The sequence below is a fragment of the Conger conger genome, chromosome 17 (genome assembly GCF_963514075.1).
Source record: "Conger conger chromosome 17, fConCon1.1, whole genome shotgun sequence".
In the NCBI taxonomy this organism is placed as follows: Eukaryota; Metazoa; Chordata; class Actinopteri; order Anguilliformes; family Congridae; genus Conger; species Conger conger.
In genome coordinates this window covers 17,320,613-17,346,852 of record NC_083776.1, presented here as the reverse complement: position 1 = coordinate 17,346,852, position 26,240 = coordinate 17,320,613, and the positions used below count along the sequence as shown (strand labels likewise).

General features: G+C 41.9%; 1 protein-coding gene across 2 annotated transcripts; it reads left to right on the top strand.

Moving 5' to 3' along the window:
• The first annotated feature begins 145 nt into the window (after positions 1–145).
• ctdsp1 (CTD (carboxy-terminal domain, RNA polymerase II, polypeptide A) small phosphatase 1) lies at positions 146–26,188 on the top strand. Of its 2 annotated transcripts, XM_061226581.1 has the most exons (7): positions 146–472; positions 8,742–8,893; positions 14,295–14,396; positions 16,315–16,371; positions 18,008–18,100; positions 19,957–20,142; positions 23,435–26,188. In XM_061226581.1, exons 1-7 carry the CDS (start codon positions 397–399, stop codon positions 23,561–23,563), a joined length of 795 nt encoding a protein of 264 aa, XP_061082565.1. In that variant the 5' UTR covers positions 146–396; the 3' UTR covers positions 23,564–26,188. The 2 variants fall into 2 exon arrangements, with proteins under 2 accessions (XP_061082565.1, XP_061082564.1); XM_061226580.1 differs by lacking the exons at positions 146–472; positions 8,742–8,893 and adding an exon at positions 10,345–13,572.
• The last annotated feature ends 52 nt before the right edge of the window (positions 26,189–26,240 follow it).

Below are 26,240 nucleotides of genomic sequence, written 5' to 3'. Positions count from 1 at the left end.
GTAGTAGTAGTAGTCCGGCACATACGTTATTCAGATCTGGCAACATTCATCGCTTTCAGTATACGGAGTTTTTATTGCCGCTTTAAGAGAAGGGGACGCCTTGAAACGGTCAAGTTCCATGTTTGTATCTTGAAATTCAGAGCAGAGCCGAACTCCATGTTGTAACAAAGTTAACAAGAAACTCCCCCTTTTATATATTTAATTTGTATTTGTTTCTTTTTATATTTTTCCCGGAAGAGTGACGCCTATTTATGTATGCATTATGTTTATATTTAACGGTCGCGGCTGTTAATCTTTTTTCAAAAAAAATATATTTTTTAACATAGCTAGATAGCTATCAAACTTGATAAGGAATAAAATACTTCAAGCTGCAGTTATTCTGGATTTGCGGATCTAATGGAGCACCCGTCCTCTTCAGTCATCACCCAAGTTAGCAGAGATGAAGAGGTGAATGCTCCATTGCGAGAGAAAAGTAAGTTTTTGAAAACTTCTCAAGAATCTCGCCAGTTGTTTTGTACCGCACATGTCAAACTGTCTTCCGTAGGCCATCCTATCGCTGGGACAGTGCTTTATGATATCAAATGTGTACTTTCGCGAGATAAAAAGCTTCCAGCAACGTTCGATGTTGTATGCAAACAGAAACTTTTTTTTCTTAATATAGCCTTACATTTGAATATAGCCTATAAATTAGTGCTGCCTCATAGCGTAGATTTGAACAGTATGACAGCGGGCCACAGAAAAGGCTGAACCCATGCCGATCATACTGGATCAATGGCTGTGGTAACCGAGACTAGATGTGGGGCGACCGAAGTCTTTGACAGTTGAATGCATTCGTGGTGATGACACCATCACGCAGACAGGTTAACTTCGCTAGCAATGAAGCATCCAACGAGCAACTGCAATGCGTTGAAACCTTGCTGTTTTCAATTAAGTTACCTCGGAATAATACCCGTTTAGGTAACCATTAAGCCATAAACATCACCACGCAACTTTGTACCCATTAAAACTTCCTTAACGAAGTTGGACTATGCACAGTGCATGGTGATATTGCACTGCAAGGGAAACTCCCAACATGCAACCATTGGTTTAATATTGTAATGATAATACATGGGATCTTGGTATCAATAGCAATGAAGGGAGTGAGGCGGAACTTTGTAGCTTTACTCATTTCCCCCAGTTTTCCGCATTTGAAACGTTTAGTTGTAATCGTGTTCTATGAGTGACAGTAGACCTTTGGCTACTCGGCATAAAACAATGTATCAACTGACGGTATTCGTGTCACTGTTCCACTAAAGTGCACATATTAAATCTGGGATAGGGCGTTTATTAAAAAATATAACCAATATCACGCAGCTGACTGTAAACTATTTCTTAGCAAATTAAAGAAGACTGTCCGACGTCCACGCCCACGCTAACATTCCAGATACAGGCCGTATAGGGGACTACCGCTTTCCCTGTATGCTACAGCTAAGTAGTTTCACTCTCATAGATGTAGTCTAAATTCTGGAATTGATTGACTTGTGTTTAGGAGTAGGATTTCTTTAATTAAAACTGCTTTCCTTGAACACTCATGATAGAAGAATAACCTGAGACCGTTTTCAAGAATGTCTTTTTCTTTCTTTCTTCCTTTTTTCTTTCGATTGATAGTGATGCTGATGTGCCTGTCTGTCGCTGGGTAAACGCAGACACTGACAATTATGTCACAGATTCGATAAAAGCTTGACAGGCAGGGGTCCAGGTACAGTAAGCAGGTGATTAGCTGGTAGAGATTGTGTGATAACAGCTCTGGTTTTCTGTTATTTAAAGCTTGAGGCTGTCCTTACATTTACTTTTCATTAATTTAAGATTCTCTCATCCTGAGCGACTTGCATTGTAAGAGAAGCTGAACTCTTCTCCTTCTGCTGTTATGACCAATGGTGTCAGTCTGACCAGATTCCCAGGCCTGGATCATGCATACATAACACAGATCAGGAAGATGGTTGTGCAGTTGATGTATAATAGTGTATACTACTGTGGCTCAACGGCAAAATATCAAAGTGAATAACACACCTTCCACACACTGAACTGGTGCTCATGATCCTGTTTGTTATTGACACTCAAAAGAGCTGTGCTTCACAACGGCCTGTACTATTGTTCTAAAATCAAAAATGCAAATATTTGCTGAGTAGTTTATCAGATATCATGATAATCAAGTTGAATGGGAAACAAAGCAGGGTTACACCCATTAATGTAGGTTTCGCTCAGTAAACAGCTTTCACACATTTTGAGCTGTGTTATGTAAGATTATTACATTGGCTGTTTAGCAGGCCTTGTCTTCAGAACACAGTTCACTTCCCGTGCAGTCCAGCCTATGAAGGTTTTGTACCTCCTGTAAAGGTATTGCCTTCTTTTCATGATCCATTATGATGGATTATGCTTTCTCCCATGTATGTTAATGCAGCTGTGAAGCCTAGCCAACAGAGCGTCTGGCCGTGCATTGCTCACGGTTCATGCTAGCCCATGAGGTGTGTGCATCGCCAACTATTACCCTGTGGTGTTAGAGTTCAGCCCAGAACACTCAATCCCTAACCTTTGACCTTTGGTCTTTCCCCTTTTTCCAGATGTCACAAGGTAACTGCCTCGTGAACTAGTATGGAACTATATGCACTGACAGAAGCTCAAAAAGCCTAATGCTTGGTGCTGTATTACACAAAAATGCCTTGTTAATGAGAGAGGTCAGAGGAGAAGTGCCAGACTGGTCAAAGCTGACAGGAAGGTGACAGTAATGCAATAAACCACTCATTACAGTGTTATGCAGAAGAGCATCTCTGAACACATCAAACATCTAAGTGGATAGGCTACAGCAGCAGAAGACCAATAACTAAAAAAAATAAGTCTAACAATTACCTAATAAAGTGCTCAGTGAGTGTCTGTGTGGGGAACAGTATTTGTATTCAGAATCTGTATGCACCTGCCCAATAAAAGCCCATTAGTAATGAACTGCTTTGGTGAGTTCGCTCTCAGTGGTGGAGTCCTGTGTTTGTGTTACTGTAAGTGAAGACTTGAGGTTTTTGGGTTATTTATAGCCTCACTGGCTTGTGTGTTCTCTGCAATTTTCCCATACTTTGACATGGAAAACCATCTATTTAATGTGTGACTGTAGTGGCTGCCCCATGATCTGTTTCTTCTGGGTGAAGGCTTGTGTGTGTGTGCTCCTGGTGAGGTGTGTGTGCGGTTGTGTGTGTGTTTGGTGAGGTGTGCTGTGTAGTTGTGCGTGCGTGTTTGGTGGTGAGGTGTGTGTGCGGTTATAGGTGTGTGTTGTGTGTGTGCTCCTGGTGAGGTGTGTGTGTTTGTGTGTGCGTGTTTGGCGGTGAGGTATGTGCTGTTGTGTGTGTGCTCCTGGAGAGGTGTGTGTGTGGTTGTGTGTGTGCGCTCATGGTGATGTACTTGCTGTTGGGAATGGAGATGTTATGATGGTACTTGCCATTCAGAATGGAGATTTGATGATGGTACTTGCTGTTGAGAAAAGAGATTTGATGATGGTACTTGCTGTTTAGAATGGAGATTTGATGATTCTTGCCATGTAGCTGAGCAGGCCTCTGTAGGTTCTTACTGTCATGTGAACAAACAACAAACTGAAACAACAAACAGAGCTCATGACGTGCCATTGTTCTTCAGATATACCTACAAACTGCTTACGAAGATCAACCCATTTTCTGCCTTAATGAAATGTAGTAATAATAGTGTTGTATTTATTCATACAAAGGACATTGACTTGCTGCAATATGAGGGTAACCCAAACCAAAGTCTCATTGCTAGATTCAGAGAGGCACATTTTACGGTCCACCATGAACGCTTGAAGAGAGTAAGTGACCATGCCCCCATATGAGCGGGCTGGTCTTAATGCAGAATGGTTTATTTGATTGAATAAATTCCAAAGCTTTGTCCAGCAAATATTCTTTTGGCATTGAGGCATTGTTTCTGAAATATGGTTCCAGGGATTCACTGTGTATGATGGGATTCATTCATATTTCACAATTTTAAGACATGTACTTCACATGAAATTGCATTCACCAGATTTGCATACTTTCAGATATTTAAGCCCCAGTGATTTCAACTGTTAATTAATTACTGAATTAAATAATTCAAAGAGAACTAAACATGACAGTGAAGATGGAGCACTGCAAAGTGTGCCGAGTGTTGGAAAAACCTGCTGTGAATAAAAACAGTCCTTGAGCCTGTTGTTTTTTCAGATAATTAAAAACATGTTTTGGTGTTCATAAATTCATAGTCACAGCTATTTAGAATGCATGGTTAAATATTTAAATATAATAATTTTTCCCATTTAAACACTGGTAGTTCTGCTTGTAAATTAAATTGCATTGCTCGCTGTAAACACCTGATTGCTTAAGACTGAAATGTAAGTCTTGAATGTTTACATAGAGCATTTTCAAGGTCACCTGCTCTAGGCTTGTGTGAAAGCTAGTTTTATGGCGATTTAGTAGTTTGTCTCATAACGTCAAGAAATGCACTGTTTTGTTTTGTTGTTGTTTTTTAACTTGCATCCCAAAAATGTTGTGTAAGGGTTAACCTGAAAGCTGTCTGAAAAGATTGAATTTTGGGAGTACCACATGTTTGTCCACAGGCACTTGCCTGTACTTGCCTGTACGTGCTAAGTTCCTAATGAAGATTCCTAACATTTCCATCTGCTTGGAACCTAGATGTCTTCAGATAGAATCTTCTGACCTCTTATGAAGTGTAAAGTAGGTGTGACTTTCACATGAACCCAACCATTAAAATAAAGTATTCATTTCAATTTCAATAAGGAGTTTGTTATCTTACAGAATAGTAAATTACATCCATGGTATTGATACAAGACACAACTGAGCGTGAATTGTTGAGTTTCATGTTGTCACAAACAGTCTTGCACAAAAACTGCTGAAGAACCACCAGGAAGCAGGTTTTTCATTACCCTGAGATCTGTTGCTACCCAGCTGTTTTCAGTTTGGAAGATGGAAAATCAAACATTGATAAAGACAACCATCTTGTTAGGTGATTCTTCGATGTGTTGAATGACTGAGGGATGTTCAAGCAGTCTGGCAAGGGATGGGGCTGAGGTGTCTAAGCTCCTCTCTTACAGTGGAGTGCTCAAACAGGTATAACCCCCAGAAGTGATGGTTACATGTCAAGCCTGTCAACTTTTGATCAACGTCATCTCAGTTGGGTACCTATTTCTGCAATCATCATTAGAGGAAGCTTGGCTTTCTGGACCAATTAAAGATCCCTGGTAGGAGATTCCTTTTTCAGGAGTGTGTGGGGGGGGGGGGGGGACAGGTGTTTGCCAGACATTTTTGTCTCATCAGACCAGAGAATCTTTTCCCTCATGCTCTCAGTCTCCTTTAAATGCCGTTTGGCAAACTTCAAGCAGGCTGTTATATGCCTTTTACTCCAGAGTGGCTTCCATCTAGCTGCTCTACCATAAAGGCTTGATTGATGGAGTGCTGCTGAGATGGTCGTCCTTCTGGTAGGTTCTCCCATCTTTGCTGAGAACTTCTGCAGCGCTGTTAGAGTGACTGAACTTCTGCAGCGCTGTTAGGGTTCTTGGTCACCTCCCTGACCAAAGCCTTTCTTGCCTGCTTACAATTATTGAGGCCACTGTGCTCCTGGGAACACTCAAAGCTTTAGAAATGGGTTTATTACCCTTGCACTGATCTATGCCTCGCCACAATTTTATTGCAGGGAATTATTTTAATTTATCCATTTAAAACACAATAAAGTGTGCAAAAAGTTAAAGGGTCTGAATATTTTCTGAAGCTGTATATATTTTTTAAACCATGTGTTTCAATTAAAAAACTTCAATTTCTTATTTACTGAAATATTTGCAGGATCTCCTCAAATATTTGTCTGAATTTGGCTCCATCCATATTTTCCTGTGTGACATACTTCCCAGTCCCTCCCCTTGAGAAGCAAGCACACAGCAAGGGCTTGTCAGCACTTTGCTTGATGGTCGAGATGATATTCCCTGGTCACCTCTGCCAACAGGGGTCATGTTTTCCTTCCCATTCCATCTGTCCGCCCGTTTGGCTGTCTTGTCTGTTATCAGGATATCTCCAGAAGCTATCATCGGATTTGTATGAAACTTTATATGAAACGGGTACATTTTAAATGGGCATCTCATGCTCAGTTTGAGTCAAGAAAATGTGCATCTTCTGATGTGAATGGAATGGACGAAATGATTCACTTTTTGTGAATATCCAGTATGTGGAACTGCTATATCATAACTGGGGGGGCATAGTGGTAGTGGTTAAGGCACAAGACTGGGACCCACAAGGTCGGTGGTTCGAATCCCGGTGTAGCCACAATAAGATTCGCACAGCTGTTGGGCCCTTGAGCAAGGCCCTTAACCCTGCATTGCTCCAGGGGAGGATTGTCTCCTGCTTAGTCTAATCAACTGTACGTCGCTCCGGATAAGCGCGTCTGCCAAATGCCATTAATGTAATATAATGTAATGTAATATCAGTTGCCTATTGTTGGTGGAAGTATGTGCTCTACTGAACACTGTTTTCTAGTTGACAAGCTGCTTTTGGGTTGCACCAAATACAACACTTGCCTCTCCACATGGTCCCATTTCAGCCCATAAGCTCTGTGACTCTGGCAGTGCTGTGGCCCTGCCTGGCCTGATCCTGAGTTTCGTAGGGCGGGCTGATCTTGGCAGTTGTGCCATGTTTTCTCCATTTCATTATTATGGAATTAACAGCACTTGGACAACCGTTCAAAGCTTTAGAAATCAATTTATACATTTTCCCAGCTTCATGTCTCTGAAAACATCAGCTCCTTGGTCTCAGCATTCCTGAGGCCATTTTGCTCCCAAGGAGACGTATTTATTCTGAACTGTATTTACTCTTTCAAATAATCAAATCTACAGTAAACCTACAGTAATTTACATTTTAGTGTGATCTGTATGGGAAATTGCGTTTGCCTGGGCAAAAACAAAGGAGTTAAATACTACAGACAGTTTCATGTTTTTATTTTATTTGATGTTTATGATTTTTAATAACATTTAGTTATTTAATTATTGTTTAATAATATGTATAATTTCACACTTAAACATGGCAAAATGTGAAATAATCAAAGGGGGTGAATACTTTCTGAAGGGATCAGTATATTTATATTATAATGTCAACACCCACATTGGTTCCATCAGCTTAGTTAGATTAATTGTAATTATAGGCCTTTTGGCTTGTCACATCTTTCAGTAGATTCAGCAGCTGTGTTTGCTTCCATTACAAGGAAATCTGTGTCCAACATGGCACTGATGTCACCAAATCATCGGAGGGCATCTGATTTCTCCCACTAATGGCGTGATACAAGCTGTCGAGTTGTTCTGAAGGATCTTGTATCTGAGTGGAATGTCGGACATGTAGAGGGCTGTATTCATCGTGAACAGTGTAAAATAAGGAGAGCTCAAATCTGCTGATCTCCGCAGTTCACCCCTGACAAGAAAAGGCTGAGCCCCTTTCTCTGAAGCCATGGTTACAGTAACAGGATAGAAGTTGTAGAAATGCTGCAAACTGTAAAAGTTGCTCATGTATATTGTTTCTCTATGTACGTATATTTTAACAAAGTGATAAATATGCGATGACTGTCCATACATTTTGGTAGCGGGACCAACATAGACTCTTCCTGTGTCCGATCGCAAAATTGTAAATGCTCCATGAATGAACAGGTCTCCTTTTAGTGCCACTTTGTTGTCCTGTGTACATTTACACACAAACACAGAAGTGCACCCGTTGACCGCAGCATGCGCGCTGCAGTATGTTGCAAACCCGCACTGAGAAGGTGGCTTCCTTCCCTTACGATTGACACACAATGTCTTGTTTTGTGTGCCAGTTCCGTTTATGGCTGGGCGTGAGCGGTCTTTATGTGCCCAGTGCACATTGCGAGCTGGAGCAGCTGCACGTGCACTCTATTTCTAACGTGTAACACCAGAAGAGCCCGACCGAGTTTCCCTCGGGCGGCACGCTGCAAAAAAATAAATAAACGAGTCCATCTCAGTAATTTAGTCTTGTATTTAGACTGAAAATCATACTTTTTTGCTGAATAAGACAAAACTGTTGCCAATGAGGTGAGAAAGTTTTGACTCCTCTCAATATTTGCCACCGGGGCCAGAACATTTCACTTGTATTTTAGAACAAGCTAATAAGTTCTGCTTGAGAGGGGAAAAAAAAAAGGTTTTTTTTTTTTTTTTTTCTATAACAAATTGGAAGACTCCCTTTAGAACATTTGTCTCATTTGCAATGATTAGGTTATTGATGTAACCCAGTATGTTTGGCTCACGTCTTTTGCAAACATGATTTAGAGAAGAAAATAAGAAAAATTAAACCCACGGGCAAGTCTAATCTGGGGCATTGTTTATCTCTCTGTGAAGTAAGCCTTTTGCCTCACTGTAGCTATGGCTAGGTCGAGGCTTCTGAGGTCATGTTGCATAGTTTTACGTCTAATAATATGTTCGCCATGGACTTGACATATGCACATGTTTACTCTTGAAGGTTTATTTTGAATGACTTGGGAACGATAGTTGTCCACCCAGCTTTAGTTCTTATTATATTTATCCATCCTTTTTTTTTTTTTTTTTTGCGTAAAACGCGTAGTGCACAAATTGCATGAAATGCTTTTTATATTCTTCAAAATGGAGACTGGTCATAAGGTGGCAGTGGAGTGCTGTTTTTTTGGTGTTAAGATGGCTGTCATTCTGTTTGTAGGGACCTCAGCTCATGTGGCCTCTTCGAAGAAGCCTCGGAACCGGGGGCTTTTCCACAGTCTCTTCTGCTGCGTCTGTCACGATGAAGCGGACCAACTCCCCGTCAACAACAACGCACCCCTTTTGGTGGAAGAAAATGGAACAGTCTCAAAAGTAAACCTCCCTCTTCAACCCTCTCTCCTCTCATATCTCAGGTCTTTGGAAGTGCTCACGCATCAATACTGTCACGGTCATAAAACAAAATATTTAATTGAATGGCAATAATTATGCCGGTACTTACTGATAACAGTAGTGTAGTCTCATAACCCCTACAGTATATCCTTGCACCTGGTGTTGATACACTGCCAGAAGTCAAGTACAGGAAGACATATCTCATTTTTCTTTAGTTTGCTCGACCCAGTTTTTTCAGTGATTAGCTTTTAATCACCATGTATGTCTGTGTTGGTTAACCTCGCTTTGCTTGTTGATCTCTTTTTTTATTGCAGTGTGGGAATGCAAGGTCTGATTAAAGCTACATTACATTATGTTACATTATGTATTTGCCTGGTCAATATATTATGTTTATATAGAACTCCTTGACAAACATTTACGGAAATAATTCAGGTACCATTTTCAAGAGCACTACAGCAGGTCCAAGAGTTTTAAAGGTCATTAGTCCAGTTCAGGCTAATATGCTTCAGGACCAGCTGACTAATGTGTCTTTTTTGGATGTACAGTAACTTAGGACATGTTTGACTATAACCTTGTCATTGCGAGTAAAGGTTCATGTTTTTTTTGTATCAGTGACCAATTGAGTTCAAAGTAATTCAGCCTTGCATGTATGGTTTGGTGTATTTTTGCGGATTTATGGTGCTATTTAGTCCCCTCAAATGATGAGTGTGGCTAATTTCTGTGGTCTTCCATCTATTTTGGCTTACTCTTTAGGAATTTTACCTTTGTTTTCTAATGTCAGTTTTAATGTTTAGTATAGGTAATTTATTTTACTGATCTCGTTTTCTGTGTTTCTCAGTCTTCGGCTTCTGGGTTGTGTGTGAATGAGGTGGCTGCCCATCACGTGATCGGTGCTGTCAGTGTTGAAACTGGAAACCCCTGTTTGCTCTTCCTTTTTTTCCCGTTTACTTGCTTACTTGTTATGATCAATAAATATTTTACTTATTCCATTGTATCATGTTGCCATTGCCATGAGTCACCTGACTATTAAATTATAAAGACAAAATGTAAATTTCCACTTTTTGTGAAGCTAAAAGCTTCAAGAAGTTTTTAGTATTGGGTTCTCTTTGATGCCAAATATGATGTGATATGACCAATATCTGCTATATTATTATTTACAAAATTATTCCTGCAAAGTTGTCAATAGTCAATTAATATTTCACAAATTTTGGGCAATGTATCTGTCAGTATTTTAGTTGGCCGTGTTCTTGGAAAACAACATGATGGACTGCCACTACGGGTCTGGAGTTGAAGAAGGACCAGGGTGTGGGTGTCAGATTCATGCCTTCTTCAGCTTTTTATAGTGATTTGATATTCCAGGAGTTATTTGTCACGCCTCTTAAGCCCCAAAATAAACAAGCAGAGTGCTCCTGAGAGGGTCTGAGTACACGGCGCAGTGTAGATGTGACCCTCTGATCATGTCGACATGCACACTGCTCACGCCGGACCGTCCGGCGGGCTGCGGGCTCAGCCAGTCTCCTGAGGAAAGCAAGCTGCCAGGACCCCTTCAGCTCCCTCAGTGCTGCAAGCTCTCTCAGCACCACCGGGTATCTGAACGCCAGAGAGTTTCTGACCACCAACGGGTTTCTAAACACCAGAGAGTTTCTGAACACTACAGAGACGACTCTGGACTCTGCGGTCCTCCTGCAGCGGGTGCCTTTTGTGGCTGTTGGAAGCTCTTTGCGGACAGGTCAGCGTATGGGAAAAGCAAGGCTTCTAAATCTGGTGAGATGTCTGAATGCTACAATCCCTACGGACATTGTGAGCCTTCTGAGCACTGCAAAGGTTCTCAACACTGCAGTTTCTCTGAATTCTCTGAACACTGCAAGGCCTGCGTCAGTCCTGAGGCCTCTGAACACCGTAGGCCTGAACACGGCAAAGAACTCTTTGGACCTTGCGAAGGTGGCAAGTGCTCTGAACTCTGCGGTGATACTGAATGCCATGGGCCCATGCAGACTAGGAAGGCTTTGGGCACCAAGAAACTCCCAGGAGTGATGGAGGTTTTAGAATCTTGCAAGATCTCTGAATGTGACATGCCTCTTCAGCAAAACGGCAGTGAAAGCAGTCGGGTCTCTGAGAATGGGCAAGTATCTGGAGAAGAGAGACCTGCTGGAATGTGTGAGATTTCTGAAAGCTGCAAGTTTTCTGAGGTCACCAAACACAGGAGGGATTGCCACCCACATGAGCGACTGGGCCAAGACGCCACGCCTGAAGGAGGCAAACTCTCTGCACACACCGTTTCTGAACCGCGAGAACTCTCTGGATATCGTAAGGTCACTGAACATTCAAACGTTTTGGATCACGTGCAACGCCACCAGCTCTGCGAAACATGTGGCGGTTCTGAACAGCACAGGCTGCTTGTACAAAGTGACACAACTGTGAATCTGTTTGAACTAAAGACTGTACACTCAGAGTTACCTGAAAAAGGTGGAGTCTTTGACCAAAGTGATCTGTTTGAATACCGCATGCTCCCTGGACACTTTGAGATCGCTGGACAAAGTGAACTTCCTGGGAAAAGGGAGTTCTGTGACCAAAGCATGCCTTCTGAATTGTGTGGTGTAACCAAAATAAGTGAACTCTTAGATCAAGGTGAATCTTCGGAACAGAGTGAGTCTTCAGAACAAGGTGAGTCTTTGGAACAAAGTGAGTTCTCTGAAGAAGGTGAGGCTTCCGAACAAGATGACGCTTCAGAACAAGGTGAAGCTTCGGAACAAGGTGAATCTTCAGAACAAGATGAAGCTACGGAACAAAGTGAATCTTCAGAACAAGGTGAACCTTCAGAACAAGGTGAACCTTCAGAACAAGGTGAATCTTCAGAACAAAGTGAGTTTTCAGAACCATTTGAATCTTCAGAACAAGGTGAATCTGCAGAACAAAGTGAATCTTCAGAACAAAGTGAATCTTCAGCACAAAGTGAATCTTCAGAACAAAGTGATTCTTCAGAACAAGGTGAATCTTCAGAACAAGGTGAATCTTCAGAACAAGGTGAATCTTCAGAACAAGGTGAATCTTCAGAACAAAGTGAGTTTTCAGAACCATTTGAATCTTCAGAACAAGGTGAATCTTCAGAACAAAGTGAATCTTCAGAACAAAGTGAATCTTCAGCACAAAGTGACTCTTCAGAACAAAGTGATTCTTCAGAACAAGGTGAATCTTCAGAACAAGGTGAATCTTCAGAACAAGGTGAATCTTCAGAACAAAGTGAGTTTTCAGAACCATTTGAATCTTCAGAACAAGGTGAATCTTCAGAACAAGGTGAACCTTCAGAACAAGGTGAATCTTCAGAAGAAAGCGAGTCTTTTGACCAAAGTGAGTCTTCGGAACAAAGCGAACCTTCTGGAGTAAATGAACTCTCTGAAGAAACTGAATATTCTGAACCATGTGAGTCCTCTGAGGACAATGAGCTGTCTGAAAGTGAGTACTCTGAACCAAGCGACTGCTCAGAACAAAGTGAGTACTCTGGACAAAGTGACCTGACTGAATGTTGTGAGTACACAGAACAGCTCTCTGAAGAAAGTGAGCATTCAGAACAAAACAAGTTCTCTGAACAAAGTGATTCTTCTGAACAATGTGAGTTTGAACAAAGTGACACTGAAGAGTATGAGCTTTGTGAACATGGTAAGTTCTCTGAACATTGTGAGTTTTGCGAGGTTCTTGAACAAAGTGAAGTCCCTGAACATTGTGGATTATGTCAACAAAATGAGCTGACTGACTATGGTGAATTACCTCAACAAAGTGATGTTACTGAACATGGTGAATTATCTCAACAAAGTGAAAACCTGGAAGAGCATGCATCATCTGAACACCAAGAGTTATCTGAGAAGTTTGCTGACAAACATGTGCACAGTGTTGACTGTGCTATTCCTGAAGGAAGCAAGTCCTCTGAACACTGCAAACCCTCAGAACACTGTGAGCACCCTGAAAACCATGAATCTGCGGAAGCCTCTTATTCTTCTGGACAGAATAAGTCCTCTGAACACTGTGAGAGCACTCCAACCAGTGAGCTGACTCAACACAGTGATCTCCTGGGCCATTATGAGCTTTCTAATTACAGTGCAACAAATGAGGAGAGTGAAGATTTTGAACACTGTAAGGTCTCTGGTGAAAGTATGCTTTCTGATTGTAGCCAGATCTTAGACCGACAGGCACTTTCTGCGCCAAACTCATCATCTGCCCAACACGGCCACTCCCAACCAAATACACTCTCTAGAGAACACAAGCTTTCTGAGCAAAGTGTAGCCTCTGAACAAAAACTGCCATCTGACCAAAGTAATGTGTCTGAACACGCACAGTCCTCTGAGGAAAATGAACTCACTGAACACCACAAAGTCCCGCAACAAAGTGGGTCCTCGGAGTACTTTGTGATTTCGAAGGGCTCAGAACAAGGCAATCTCTCTGGAGAACCCGCACTCTCCGATCCCCAACATTCCCCGGAGCCAGAATGCTCTGAGGATGGAAAGGCTCCGGAAGAGCCTGACCCGTCGGGTTACTTGGTGATCACACAGCTGAAGCCGCCTGAGGAGGTGGATGAGGAGGATGAGGACAGTGAGGGTAGTGAGGAAGGGGAGGACTGGGAGCCATGCGAGTGTGAGTTCTGTGTGCCCCCAGAAGGCCCTGCCCAGGTACCGGCTCCGTTAACGTGCTACCTCAAATACACCCAGCAGGGCCATTGCTGCTATTTGAGTTCACTGCATTTCTCCCTGGGGGTTTATAGCTCTGTAATGCAAGCTGGATGACTGAAACCACACAGTGGTGTGACCTCACTCTGTCATGAAATGTGCTGCCAGACAACAAAGACAATCCGGAAGAATTGGGATTAGGTCTTACGGGAGTTCACGTGTTTTCTCTGCACTAAAATCACAATTTTGCAAACGCATGGTACAGACATGACTGAAGAGAAAGTCAGATATTATTAATAAAATGGTTTTGTCGTGTCGACAGCTTGTAAAAATAGGTTGGCCAGGGTTTAACCGGAGAAGATGGCCGGTGCTCTCAGCGGTTCGGCCTGTTCTATGTTTCTCATTTGATAAGAACGTTTCCTGCTTTTGGTAGAATTAGTTTCAGTTTGAGGTCTCGAGCAGTCGGTGCTCTCTCTGTCAGAGCGGGCTGGCCCGGCTGTTCCGTACGGCGTGTAATCCGAGCGCGCGGTACGGTCACATGTTCCCCTGCCCCCGGAATGCCAGAACTCTGACCAAAGATCCTGTTCTTGCCCCCTGGTGGACTGTCTGTGCTGTACCACAGTGGTAGAAATGCAGTGGTCTATGTACAATTGAATACGTGTTTTAGCGCTCACTCAAGTGTATTTGTTGTTCACTTTGGTAACTTGTGCATTGCTTTTTTGCAGGTTCCCGCCAAACCACTGCTTCCACAGATAAAGTCAAAAGATGCAGGGAAGATCTGTGTGGTGATTGATCTGGATGAAACACTAGTGCACAGTTCATTCAAGGTAAGACGTGAGGTGGAATTATTACTAAATAAGTAAGAGACATTCTGTTTTGTCTTTTCAAAAATCATTTTTGGCCCCATTTTATCAGCATAAAGGCTTGCAAAGGGTTGGAGTTGTGCATGACATCACTTTTGTAACATGTTTAGCATTCACTTTTTTTTTATTTTTTTTTATCAGTCGCATTTATGGTGTGTGGGTTGGCACACAGACATACGATCTGGTGTTATTTCAACGTGTCCGGGATTATGTGGCCTGCATGCCAGCCCCAAGTGAACCGGAGACATTACAGGCACTGTCAGACGGCCAGAATAAACACATCTGAGATCGAGAAATCTTTGTTTCAGCGTAACATAACGACTGTAGCTCTCTCTCTCTCACTTTGCCACTCTTTCTGAGGTGCTGCTGAATGCTGGTGAGCGTCTGCTCACTTTCACTGCTTGTCTGTATTAAGTTGACACAAGGTGCAAAAGTGCCATTTATGTGAACCGTAAGGGGATCCTTTCTGACGGTGTTCTCGCGGATCATGAAAGGCCACATAACGCATGCGTTTGCCAGTTATCCTGCGTCTGCAAATAACTCCTTCACACTGGCCGAACCTGACCTCTGTAGAGGAAGACCGTTAGGATGGGTAGCTGCTACGAGGAAACTGCAGAAACATCCGTCTGCTACGAGGTACCTGCGCAAGTTTAAGCCTTGCAGCTGACAAAGTGCTCCCCATCCCATGTCAAACTGTAGCCTTCAGCCTAACATCAGCCACGCATTACACCCTCGATCAGGTGACGGTGGGAAGAGGGAGAGTGATTCAGCAGTGAAGCAAAATATGAGGCAACTGCTATTTCAAAGGGGATGTACAAAGCGTTCTGATTGGCTGCCCGGGCACACATTGACCAATCCCCTTGCCCCCCTGTATACTCTGCGCAGTGTGTGTTGAAATAGACCCAGTCTCCCTCATGAGTCTATCCAGCTGCACTTCCTAGACCAATTAGCATCCTTCGAATAGGGCCCTGTGTTTGAGTATGTAGGAAATATACACATTCACCAGGGGACTTGTGTTAATGAAGAGAGAGTATTGGCAAGAAAGGTTTGCAATATCAGTTGCATGTTCTGGTACAAATAGTACTGTGTAGTCTTGGATGTAGCCATCGTTCGGTTGTGCCTGCTTGTTTAATTATAATCTGCAGTATTGTTTTCCATACCTGTTGATGCTATAGAACGACAGATCCCAGCACTTTGTCTAAAGTCTCCTTTTCACAGAAATGCGTTTCTTTCTTATGCAAAACTATACATTACATAGTAATCTGTTCAGTTACTAATGAAATGCAGGCTGATTTTTTAAAATAGAGAGTCTGTAATTGCAGCTCAGGTTTAAGATTGTAAAATGCCTCATTCTTGCACTCTGCTGCTGGTATGTTGACTACTTCCTGTTTCCTTTTCCCCCCTGCCCGTTTCCTATTTCCCAGAATCCTCCTGTGTAATATCCATGCAGATATACTATGACGTGTATAAACGAACACTTTGTTCATGTTTCAGAGTTACCTCATGGTCTATGAATTTAGGTCATGATATTCTATATTCCCCTTATGGTCTGCCCCTGATTAAAATGTAGGTTATGTATTTTCAAAACACATCTGAATGAATTATTTAATTTGTGGTTGTTTAATTATCAGTAATTATGTGTTTTTGAGACCTCTCATGCTGTAGTTATTTAAAACACCATTTATCAGTCCTAGTTCTGATTTGGGTAGAATTTGGTCCAAATGTGAGCCTCTTCCTGTTCTCCTTCACGGTACTCAGACCTGTGGCCCTGACCTCGGCGGCCATTTTAAATTAAAAGCTCTTATTTCCCATACATCTCTGCTGATTGCATTTCTTTCACCAAGATTTAAATTACTTTCATTTTTTTGCTTTTCTAAAACAGCCAGTGAACAATGCTGATTTTATCATTCCAGTGGAGATTGATGGAACGGTTCATCAGGTAAGCCAGCCGCAGCAACTTGCGCACACACGTACACACGTACAAACACACGGACACACACTCACACAGATTCACACCTGCATACACGCTTGCAGAGACACACACTCTCACTCAGACACACACTCACACTGCACACACACTCTTGTCTTGGTAAAGGTGACCACTAGTTGGCCGTACCTCAGAGAGGGGGAGGGAGCTGTGTGGTGTAGCTGGCAGCCCTGTGGGGACAGGGGTGTCAAGTGGCAGCAAAGCGTCTCCACTTCTGTGTGCCTGCGTTACCCCCACCATCCCCCTCCCCAAAATCACACAGGCCTCTGATGGGGCAGAGCAGCAGGCAGGCTATTTCAGGCCCCCTGACAAAATGGCATCACGCTGTCTGCCTTCTCAGAACTCTCTGACCATCAATCTTGGCCCGCCACACAGCTCCTGCTCCTAAAACAGGGCTGTTCAACTGCGGGACAGGCGTCCAAATGTGGCCCGCTACAGGCACAGTCTCGACCCCTTCCAGAAGGGGAAAAACTGCAATACATCAAAATGGTGCCCGTGTCCCAGTCTGGACCCCGACAGCATCAGCATCAGTACACCTTTCACTGCTGAGAGAATACTAATAACTGCTGAGAATGTTTCATGAGGGAATTTGCTTACAGAACATCTGATTCCTACATTATTTCATGAAAAGAGATTGCATAGCATTTTGCATGTAAGCATCATTCAGAAGCAGAAAGTGCCCCCCAGGAGCAGCAGTGGATGAAGCTGTTGGTGGCTGAAGCTCCAGCTGCCCTCGGCAGGGACACAGAGAAGCCCTTAGACCCCAGGCCTGGGCCTGTTTCAAGTAATCCAGGATAGGCTTGTTTTAGAGGGAAAGCCTATTCCGGATGACTTGGTTCAGGAGCACGGCCACAGCTGCTGGATCTCCCTAGGGTGGACGGGTGGAATTGGGTTGAGCTCTGGAGGGTGGGTGGGTGGGCGGGTAGGATTGAGATGGGCTCTGGAGGGTGGGGGAGGGGTGCACTTGGGTTGGGAAGTTTAATGTGCTTTAGTGTTTTTGTCGCTGGGCGTGTTTCCTTCTACACACATATGTTGAGCATTACATCATTTTATATTCCTTGGACGGCTTATTGAAATGTCTGTCTTTATCCGGTGGAATGTGAGCTGCCTAACTGCTCTGTATGAGTGAGTGTATGTGTCCTGGAAAGGGCAGTCTTTTGGGAATTAATATTGCGTGTTTCCCCTCACCACTAGCTAGCTTCCAATGGTTGTGTAATGACTGTGGGTGTGTGTGTGTGAGAGAGAGAATGAGAGCGAGAGAAAGTATGTGTGTGTGTGTGTGTGTGTGCGTGTATTTATAAATCCTTTGGATATTTACATGCTAACAAGCAGTAGACAGCGGGTGACCAATAGCAGAAGGGGACTTGGCAGATTTGGCCCTGTGATTGGTTCTCTGCAGTGTAGGGCCTGATGCTGATGGTTGGCCAGCCCACCATACGCACCATAGCAGAATATGAACTGCAGGCTTGCCTTGCATTGTCCTGTGTAGTGCATTGTTTCTGTGGCCCTGCCAAAGCCAGTCCGCAGTCCACACAGACGGCCCTTTGTTAGGGCAAAGCTCCGCTCATTTCTGATCTCTTTCATTCAGGTGTACGTGCTGAAGCGACCACATGTGGATGAGTTTCTCAGACGGATGGGAGAGCTGTTTGAGTGTGTGTTATTCACTGCCAGCCTAGCCAAGGTAAGACCATTAACTGTCCAAGCCCGTCGGTGGTTTTCCCCATTACCGTCAGTTTTATGTCATTGATAGCCCCAAATTTTGTTCTCAAGACTTGTCCCTATCAGGAAATGTCAATCAATACAGACTAATTCCCTTTCACTTTCACCTCCTGGGCCATCAACTTCATCAGTAGAATGAAGTATGGCTTGAAGTCCCTCTCCTGCTGAATACATCTTGTTTCTGAAGTGTTACAGCCTACAGCATCTTCTCAGTACTGTGTGTTTTCAGCATATACTACTGCTGCTGATGTACTACTAAAACAGATTCAATGTAGTGAAATGTAGCTGTGGTTTGCTGTCAGTCAATTGGACATGGAGTCGCAAGTGTCCACTGCTTAACAGGAAATAAAAAAAGAAAGCGATCCTATGTTGTGAAATAAGAGTTATTCGATGGAGATTAAAGGGATTGCTTTACGATGCCATATGATGCTTTATGGCATCCTCTGGGTTCAAGCATAAATCACCAGCAGTAGCCAAGTTGTAAAAGACTTGGGGTAATAGTTGATCAAAGCCTTTCAGGCTGTAGTTAATGTGCAGTAGCAGGCCAACAGGATGCTAGAATACATAACCAAAAATATTGAGTCCAAGGAAGTTATACTCGCCTTCTATAATACCCTTGTCAGACCACACTTGTGCTGAGTACTGTGTGCTCTTCTGTGGACCACACGATAAGAAAAATATAGAGGTGCTGGAAAATGTTCAAAGAAGGGCAACCACATTGATTCCATGTATACAAGATAAAAGTTATGAGGAAAGACTTAAGCTTAATTTATTTAATCTTAGTAAAATGAGACTTAGGCCTTTAAATTAATTAAAGGGATTGACAAAGTGAACTACAGCTAATACTTCAGGGTGAGTTTGGTTGGCAAAATGAATGGAAATTGGCAAAGGATGAATTCCACACCGATTTTTGGAAGTATTTTTTCACAGAGAAAAAACAGTCACTGTGTGGAATAGATTGCCAGGATATGTAGTGGAGGCAGAAACACTGGATGTTTTCAAGACTGGGCTTGATAAGGTGCTAGATGCTATTTAGCTAACTAAGCAGTAGTACACTGTAATGGTAGTAAAAAGGAGGGCAATGCTGGGCGTAATGGCCTGTTCTCGCCATTATGTTATGTTACTTATTGTACTTTTATTATATAAGTTGTTTTATGGTGCAATTCTTTTGACCAAATGGTATTGCACATTTTAAACATTCTATATAACTAAAATATTAGATAAATTGTTATCCACAATATACTGTCATTCACAATAGTTTTGATCTTTTGTTGAAATTGGTAAACAACAGTTTTTTACGGCCAAAAAGGCTGACCACATAGGGGTTCTACAGTAAAAATATGGTTAAAAAAGATAAACATTTTATTTCGTTTTATCTGCTAATATACGTAAAAGCTTTTGCTTAAACTGGTCTTCCGTAATACATTGAATGTTGTGATGTGAAATGTTGTGGATATCGTATCTCTTGTGCTGTGCTAATACAAAAAACTGTAACTATTTGTTTTGTGGGCTGCCATTCAGAATTGAACTTGAAGAGAATGTCCATGCAGAACATAATCCCTATGTCTCACTTCCAGTTTTGGTGTCTATACATACCCAGGAGGAAAGGATAACACCAGAAATATTACCATTTTCCTATTTATAAATATGAGTAAAGCACATATACTACATGCGTATGTTGTGACCTAATGTATAGTGTAAATGCATTGGGGTTGGTGATGACACAGGCTCATTAACGCTCTGTGTGGCTCTGTGTTCACTCACCTCCCCCTGGTGGCCGTCTGGCTGTGTTGCGCCCCCGCCTGATTGGTCGGTCAGTACGCAGACCCTGTGTCAGACCTGCTGGACAAGTGGGGAGCCTTCCGGAGTCGTCTCTTCCGCGAGTCCTGCGTGTTTCACCGTGGAAACTACGTCAAGGACCTGAGCCGCCTGGGCCGAGACCTCAACAAAGTCATCATCGTGGACAACTCCCCCGCCTCCTACATCTTCCACCCAGACAATGCTGTTGGTACCCCTTTTCTATCCCGATGTGTCTGAACTAGAACCTTCTATAGCTTGTTCTGTATCGGCCACTCTCCTCAGAGCTGCTTATGTAGCATGGCATTTGTAATGAGAAATAGTACATGGTTGGCAAACCATCAGCTCAAACTGATCTAAACTAATCCCCACCCACCAGAGTCAAAACAGAAAAGGGTAAAGTTGATACATGCTGGTCCATCACAATCCGCTGAAAAAGACAGAGTGCGCATTGGAAAAAGGCTCGGTATAAAGGTGGAATCAAATGAGTCGAGTGAGAATAGCATCTGTTATCACAGCTGGCGGTGTGTTTGGAGTTTGCTCTGTTTGGGAGATCTGTGAACATGTTAGCGGTTTGCTAATGATCTGTAGAGGGCAAACTCTGTTGACTCATTATTTTGGCCCATTCTCATGTTGTGTAGTCAATCCTAACTTTACACTGGTACTTTGCTTGGTTTCTGTACAATGCACAAATGTTTTCAGCTTGCTGTGCAGATGAATGTACAAGATTTTGTTGGCTGATTTTTAAGGGTTTTCGGTAAAATGCTGAAGAAGTCAGGTGGTGTTTTTTGTGGGAAAGCTGGGTTCTGTGTTCAGAGGCCATGGTATTCTGGGTAACAGGTGTGTGTTTGTGTCTCTTATTGTACAGTGGGTACAGGTAGCTTGGTACATTTTTTTATGTTCTTTATGCAAGTTTTATGTTTTATGTTACGTTACATGTTAACATTCTGTTGATTGTATTATTGTATTGGTGAGGAATTTGCTGCTGCACTGTTTTTTAATGTCATTTTTATATCAGTTTCTATATTTTATTTTTATAGTTCTTGTGAATTGATTCTGGAAGCATTGGTCGAGGCAAATGGCATATATATTTTTTGTACATATTGATATCAATATGTCCTTATTCAGTTGGCGTCTGGGTGTGATTAATGCATAACCAGGTGGTCATTGCTTTAAATTCAGTTTTTTTGTTTTCAGATGGGCTATGAACTGCATGTGGAAGCTTTTGTGTGGTTTTTCACTGTTTCTGAGATGCATTGGTCCTTTTAAAGTGGTTGGGGTTAGTGCTGAGAATGCAGGCTTTCATCTTTGAGAGTGTGTCGGCTACATACTGTGTTTTCGTCGTCTATACAGGTCGACATATTGAGTGAATCCATCAGTCTTTAAGCCTATAAGAAGGCTGCACTGCAGGGCTCCACATTTTAAAAAGGTTTTGGGGGGACAGAGAGTGCCAGGGACACTGTCATTCTCATACTTCTCTCAGAAATGTTATATACTACAATATAATAGAAATATGTGGACATTTTGGAAAGCTATGAGAAATGTATTTCACAGCAAAGTGCATTTAACTGAAAATGTCTGTGCTACTCCCGTCTTGGCCAGCTCTCTCTTTAAAAATACATGTCTCTCTCAATCAGACTTCCTGGTTAAACAAATGAGGATATAAATCATATTTATTAAATCATTACTTTATTAGGAACATGTTTACTTTACACCTACTTATTCATGCGATTATCTAATCAGCCAATTGTGTGGCAGCAGGGCAATGCATACAATCACGTAGATATGGGTCAGGAGCTTCAGTTAATGTTCACATCAACCATCAGAATGGGGAAGAGATGTGATCTAAGTGACTTTGACAGTGGAATAATTGTTGGTGGCAGACAGGGTGGTTTAAGTATCTCAGAAACTGCTGATCTCCTGGGATTTTCACACACACAAGTCTCTAGAGTTTGCAAAGAATGGTACAAAAAAACAAAAAAATCCAGCGAGCAGCAGTTCTGCAGACTGCAGTATCCTTATTAATGAGAGACGTCCAGACTGGTCAAAGCTGACAGGAAGGTGACAGTAACGCAAATAACCATGCATTACATTAGTGGTATGCAGAAGACTATCTCTGAACACACACATCATATATCGAAGTGGATAGGCTACAACAGTAGAAGTAGAAAATAAGTCTAATAAATACCTAATAAAGTGCTCAGTGACTGTACGTACATAATTATACTAATGACATTTATCTGAAAGTAGTGAAAATAACTGGGAAATTCACATATTGAAGTTCTGAATCTGATCTTGATAAAATAATTTATGTTGAGTATATTCCATTTCTGTTAGTGGGAACTGTGACTGTAAATCTTAAATTTACAAAGATAAGGTACAAAGTCAAATCTGAATGGATCATTAGGATAGGACATGATTTTGATACTGATTTGAGGTATCATTATGGTGGAACATGAGATTTTCGAGCCTGTTCATTTTATTTTAGAGCAAAATTTTGCCCTTAATGATTTTTCCAAGGTGCCAATGTTCAGTCTCAGCGTCATGGCTTCTACCATTTTATGATAGGATGCTCATGGACTTGATTAATATAAGAACCTCGGCTCAGGGAGTGGAAACGCTCTATGGACACAGGGGCTGACCGCTTGTTAGAATGTTCTCCCTGCACCTAAGATTAGATCAGCTCTGCTCTATTTTTTCATTATTCTGGCGAGGTGGAAGACATGAAATAATCATCATATATTTGTCAAGTAACACCTTCCATGGTCTGTATGGATTATTTTAGATGCAACAGAATCAAGATCTTCAGAAGTCAGGTTTTAACATTTTTATTTATGTATTAGTGAGGGATATAGGCCTGTAGTTAGATCAATGTTTTCATATTTTGTTATTTTTAAGGATTTGTCTGCTATTTATTCATGTTTGTGGATAGACAATGTAACCATAAGACAATTTAATCAAATTGGTCATAATAGAGAACTTACAAAACTTGGTAAATGGTAAATGGTTGGCATATATATATAGCGCCTTTATCCAAAGCGCTGTACAATTGATGCTTCTCATTCACCCATTCATACACACACTCACACACTCACACACCAACGGTGATTGGCTGCCATGCAAGGCACCGACCAGCTCATCAGGAGCATTTTAGGGGTTAGGTGTCTCGCTCAGGGACACTTCGACACAGCCCGGGCGGGGGATCGAACCGGCAACCCTCTGACTGCCAGACAACTGCTCTTACTGCCTGATCTATATTGTCATACAATACTTGTGCTATTGGTATCGTGCCATATATTATATATGTTTGCACTTAGAACAGTTTCTCCAGCTAATAGAAACAGAGCAGTCATTATGCAGATAATTGTAATATTATTATTATTTTTTTTTTTTTTTAGCCTTTAAAAGCATATTATAGTACTTGCGAAGCCTGTGATGGACAGTCAGCTGTGAAGCCCTTCTAGTTACGTCCGTGTGTCTGTCTGTCTGTCCCTCCTAGGTTCCCGTAGCCTCGTGGTTCGACGACATGTCCGACACAGAGCTGCTGGATCTCATCCCGTTTTTCGAGAGACTGAGCAAGGTGGAGGACGTGTACACAGTTCTGAAGCAACAGAGGACTACAAGTTAACGTGATGTCACAGGGGTGGAGGGAGGGGATTTCACCAGGGGCCACGGAGGCTGGGGGGCACGAGCCCTGTTCCACCTCTCACCACACCGGCTGCTGCCTTTGTCCTCAACGCCTACCCAGAATTCCATTCTACGGAAGCGCAGAGACGGAGCGAGCGTGGAAAGCAGGCTTTGGTTCGGAAGAGTGAGCTCGCTGTGGAGAACCTCTTTATCACAAACGAAAAAAAATGTGTAGAATAATTTTAACACTTGAAGATTTGCTATTCCTCTTTTTGCTACTGTTTGTTTCCTCTTCAAGACAAGTTTGAGGGAGACCCCTGTTTTAAAGGAGCTTTGGCAATCCTTCTAAAATGGGCGATGCAGCTTTCTCATGTATAATCTGCGCTTAGCATACCATTTCACGCCCACAACTCTTTGGGTTGAACTTCACTCATTCACACTTTTCAATGAGTTGACTCAAATGCCTGAGTAAGTCTCAGATATGGCAATCACACAGAAGCAGCTTGGAGTATGCAGATTAATTTTTTAACCCATGTGTTATGATATAAAATGAAAGGCAATATCAGAGTGTTCAGAATGTTTTTAACACAATAATCATGTCTAATTTACCTGCCAAACACTTCCAAGTATGGCAAAGCGTCATAGTATGCTTTCAATATTTTGACTCTTTTTTTTATTAGAGAACCAAGTCTTAAGTGCCACCAGTGTTATGAGTCAAATCTTATCTGTCACAACTGTTGTAGCATGTAATGTAAAGCCTACTTAACTATTTTTTTTCCCCAGTTCCAGAATCTAAATCGGACAGATTCCTGATCGTGTTCCCTTGTTTGTAATATGTTGTCTTTTGAACCTTAGCGTGTTTAGATATTGTCTGATAGACAGTGCAGGAGTGGAGACTTTCCCAAGAGCAGCGGAGGTGCCGTAGGGCTGGGCTATCTCAGCTAAAGGAAAGGGCTGAAGATATGGCGGCCATTTTCTGCATTTTCTGCTTAGTCCCTCAAGTGCCAACGTATTTCAAGATTTTGAAATACAAAAGTCAGAACAAAAACAAGACCAAGTCCATTTGGTTTTCATTGTTGTTTTGTCTGTGTTTTTAGTACTTATAACTTTTTTATAGAAGAGATCAATAATAGTTGTACATAACGGCTTAAAGGCCAGTGTATGTGAAAACGATATTTGATTTTGGCAAACATAAAGGTGTCCTCCCTGCACATTTCTCATAACTTGAATTAGACCTTTTCTCATTTCCTTGTTGCATTTTTTTAATGCTGTTGTAATTATGTCATTTGCTTTGTTTGTTATATGAGCCAGACTGCAGTTATTAGGCTGTTTTCAGCTTTTAGTTTGCTGTCTTCAGCAGTTCTACTTGTAGCACAAGGTATGACAAAGGTAAATCGGTACTTGCCTGGAACGTAAGGCCACGCGCAATTTGTGCTAAATCAAAGCTTCGGAACCTCTTGCTTTTAAGGTTCCGATTGATTTCTTCCCAAAACTAACAGCTCTTTAAAATGAATAGCTCTTAGCAAGAATTATGCAAGAATGTGTCATTCTTGTCATGATATGAAAAGGAGCATCTTTAACCTACAATTACAGAACCTTTCCCGTTGTTGTTCTCCTTAGATTGCATTAACTGCCAGCTCCTTGTATCCTATGATCCATGATAGACTGGGTTAGGACTCTGAGGGTATTCTCAGCCCACTGTAGCAGTAGGAGGTATTCATTCTGGACATAGTCTGTTTTACCATTCCTTAAGAATTTATAGTGTGTAGTCTTATGAACTGTGTCATTTTCAGACAATTTGCTCTTCAAGAACTACTAAAACATTTCTCAAGGCTGGGGGGGGTGCGTTTATTAATATAATTATCATTTTTTTGAGGAATGTCAATGCTTTTGATCATTTCTAAAACTGTTTCTGTAATTAAGAAATGGTTCAATAGCGGTCTATTGCCTTGGATCAATGGGCACATATTCAGTGACGGATGCGTTTCTTCAGAGAATTCTCTGGAATGTCTTTAAAACTGCATTTTTAAGTGAACACAGGATTGTAGAAGGTAACAGTTAGAATGTGCTAAAGCGCTGGGGTTGGATTTACGCTGGAAACTTTTTGTATGTTCTTTGAGGATATTCCCCAGCAGAGCATAGACAGAAAAAGAGACAAACGGTCAGTATTATGGAACACCTGCTGTGTACTCTTCTGGAAATACCAGTCTCTGGTAAGGAATGTGTGTAAAACCTGGTTTTCCATTGCAGAGTGGATGTAAGTAGAATGTGCCTGTGTCCGTAAATTATAACGTACATTCAGTATCACTGGACAGCCTTTCTGAACATCGCCAAATCATTTCTTTGTTAATTTTTTGTGCAGTCGGGTTACCTGATGTCCTTGGAAACCAGACAGACGGACATCTACTCCTGTCACACTTGTTTATTTATGTGTCCCCCCTGTCTCTTACTGTTTATCCCACTATATTTAAACACAGCCAAACATATACATACATGTGTATACTGCGCACATATGTACATGTTTGATAACTGCGCAGTGATAAAACGAGCAAATTGGCATTAATATATGATATAATATACTTGTAATCTGGGAACATGACGTTTAAATTAAAACTATTGTAACCTAGTTGTGGAAGTTTTTGTTATTGTTTTAATTTTTAATTGACTTTACCTCTTTC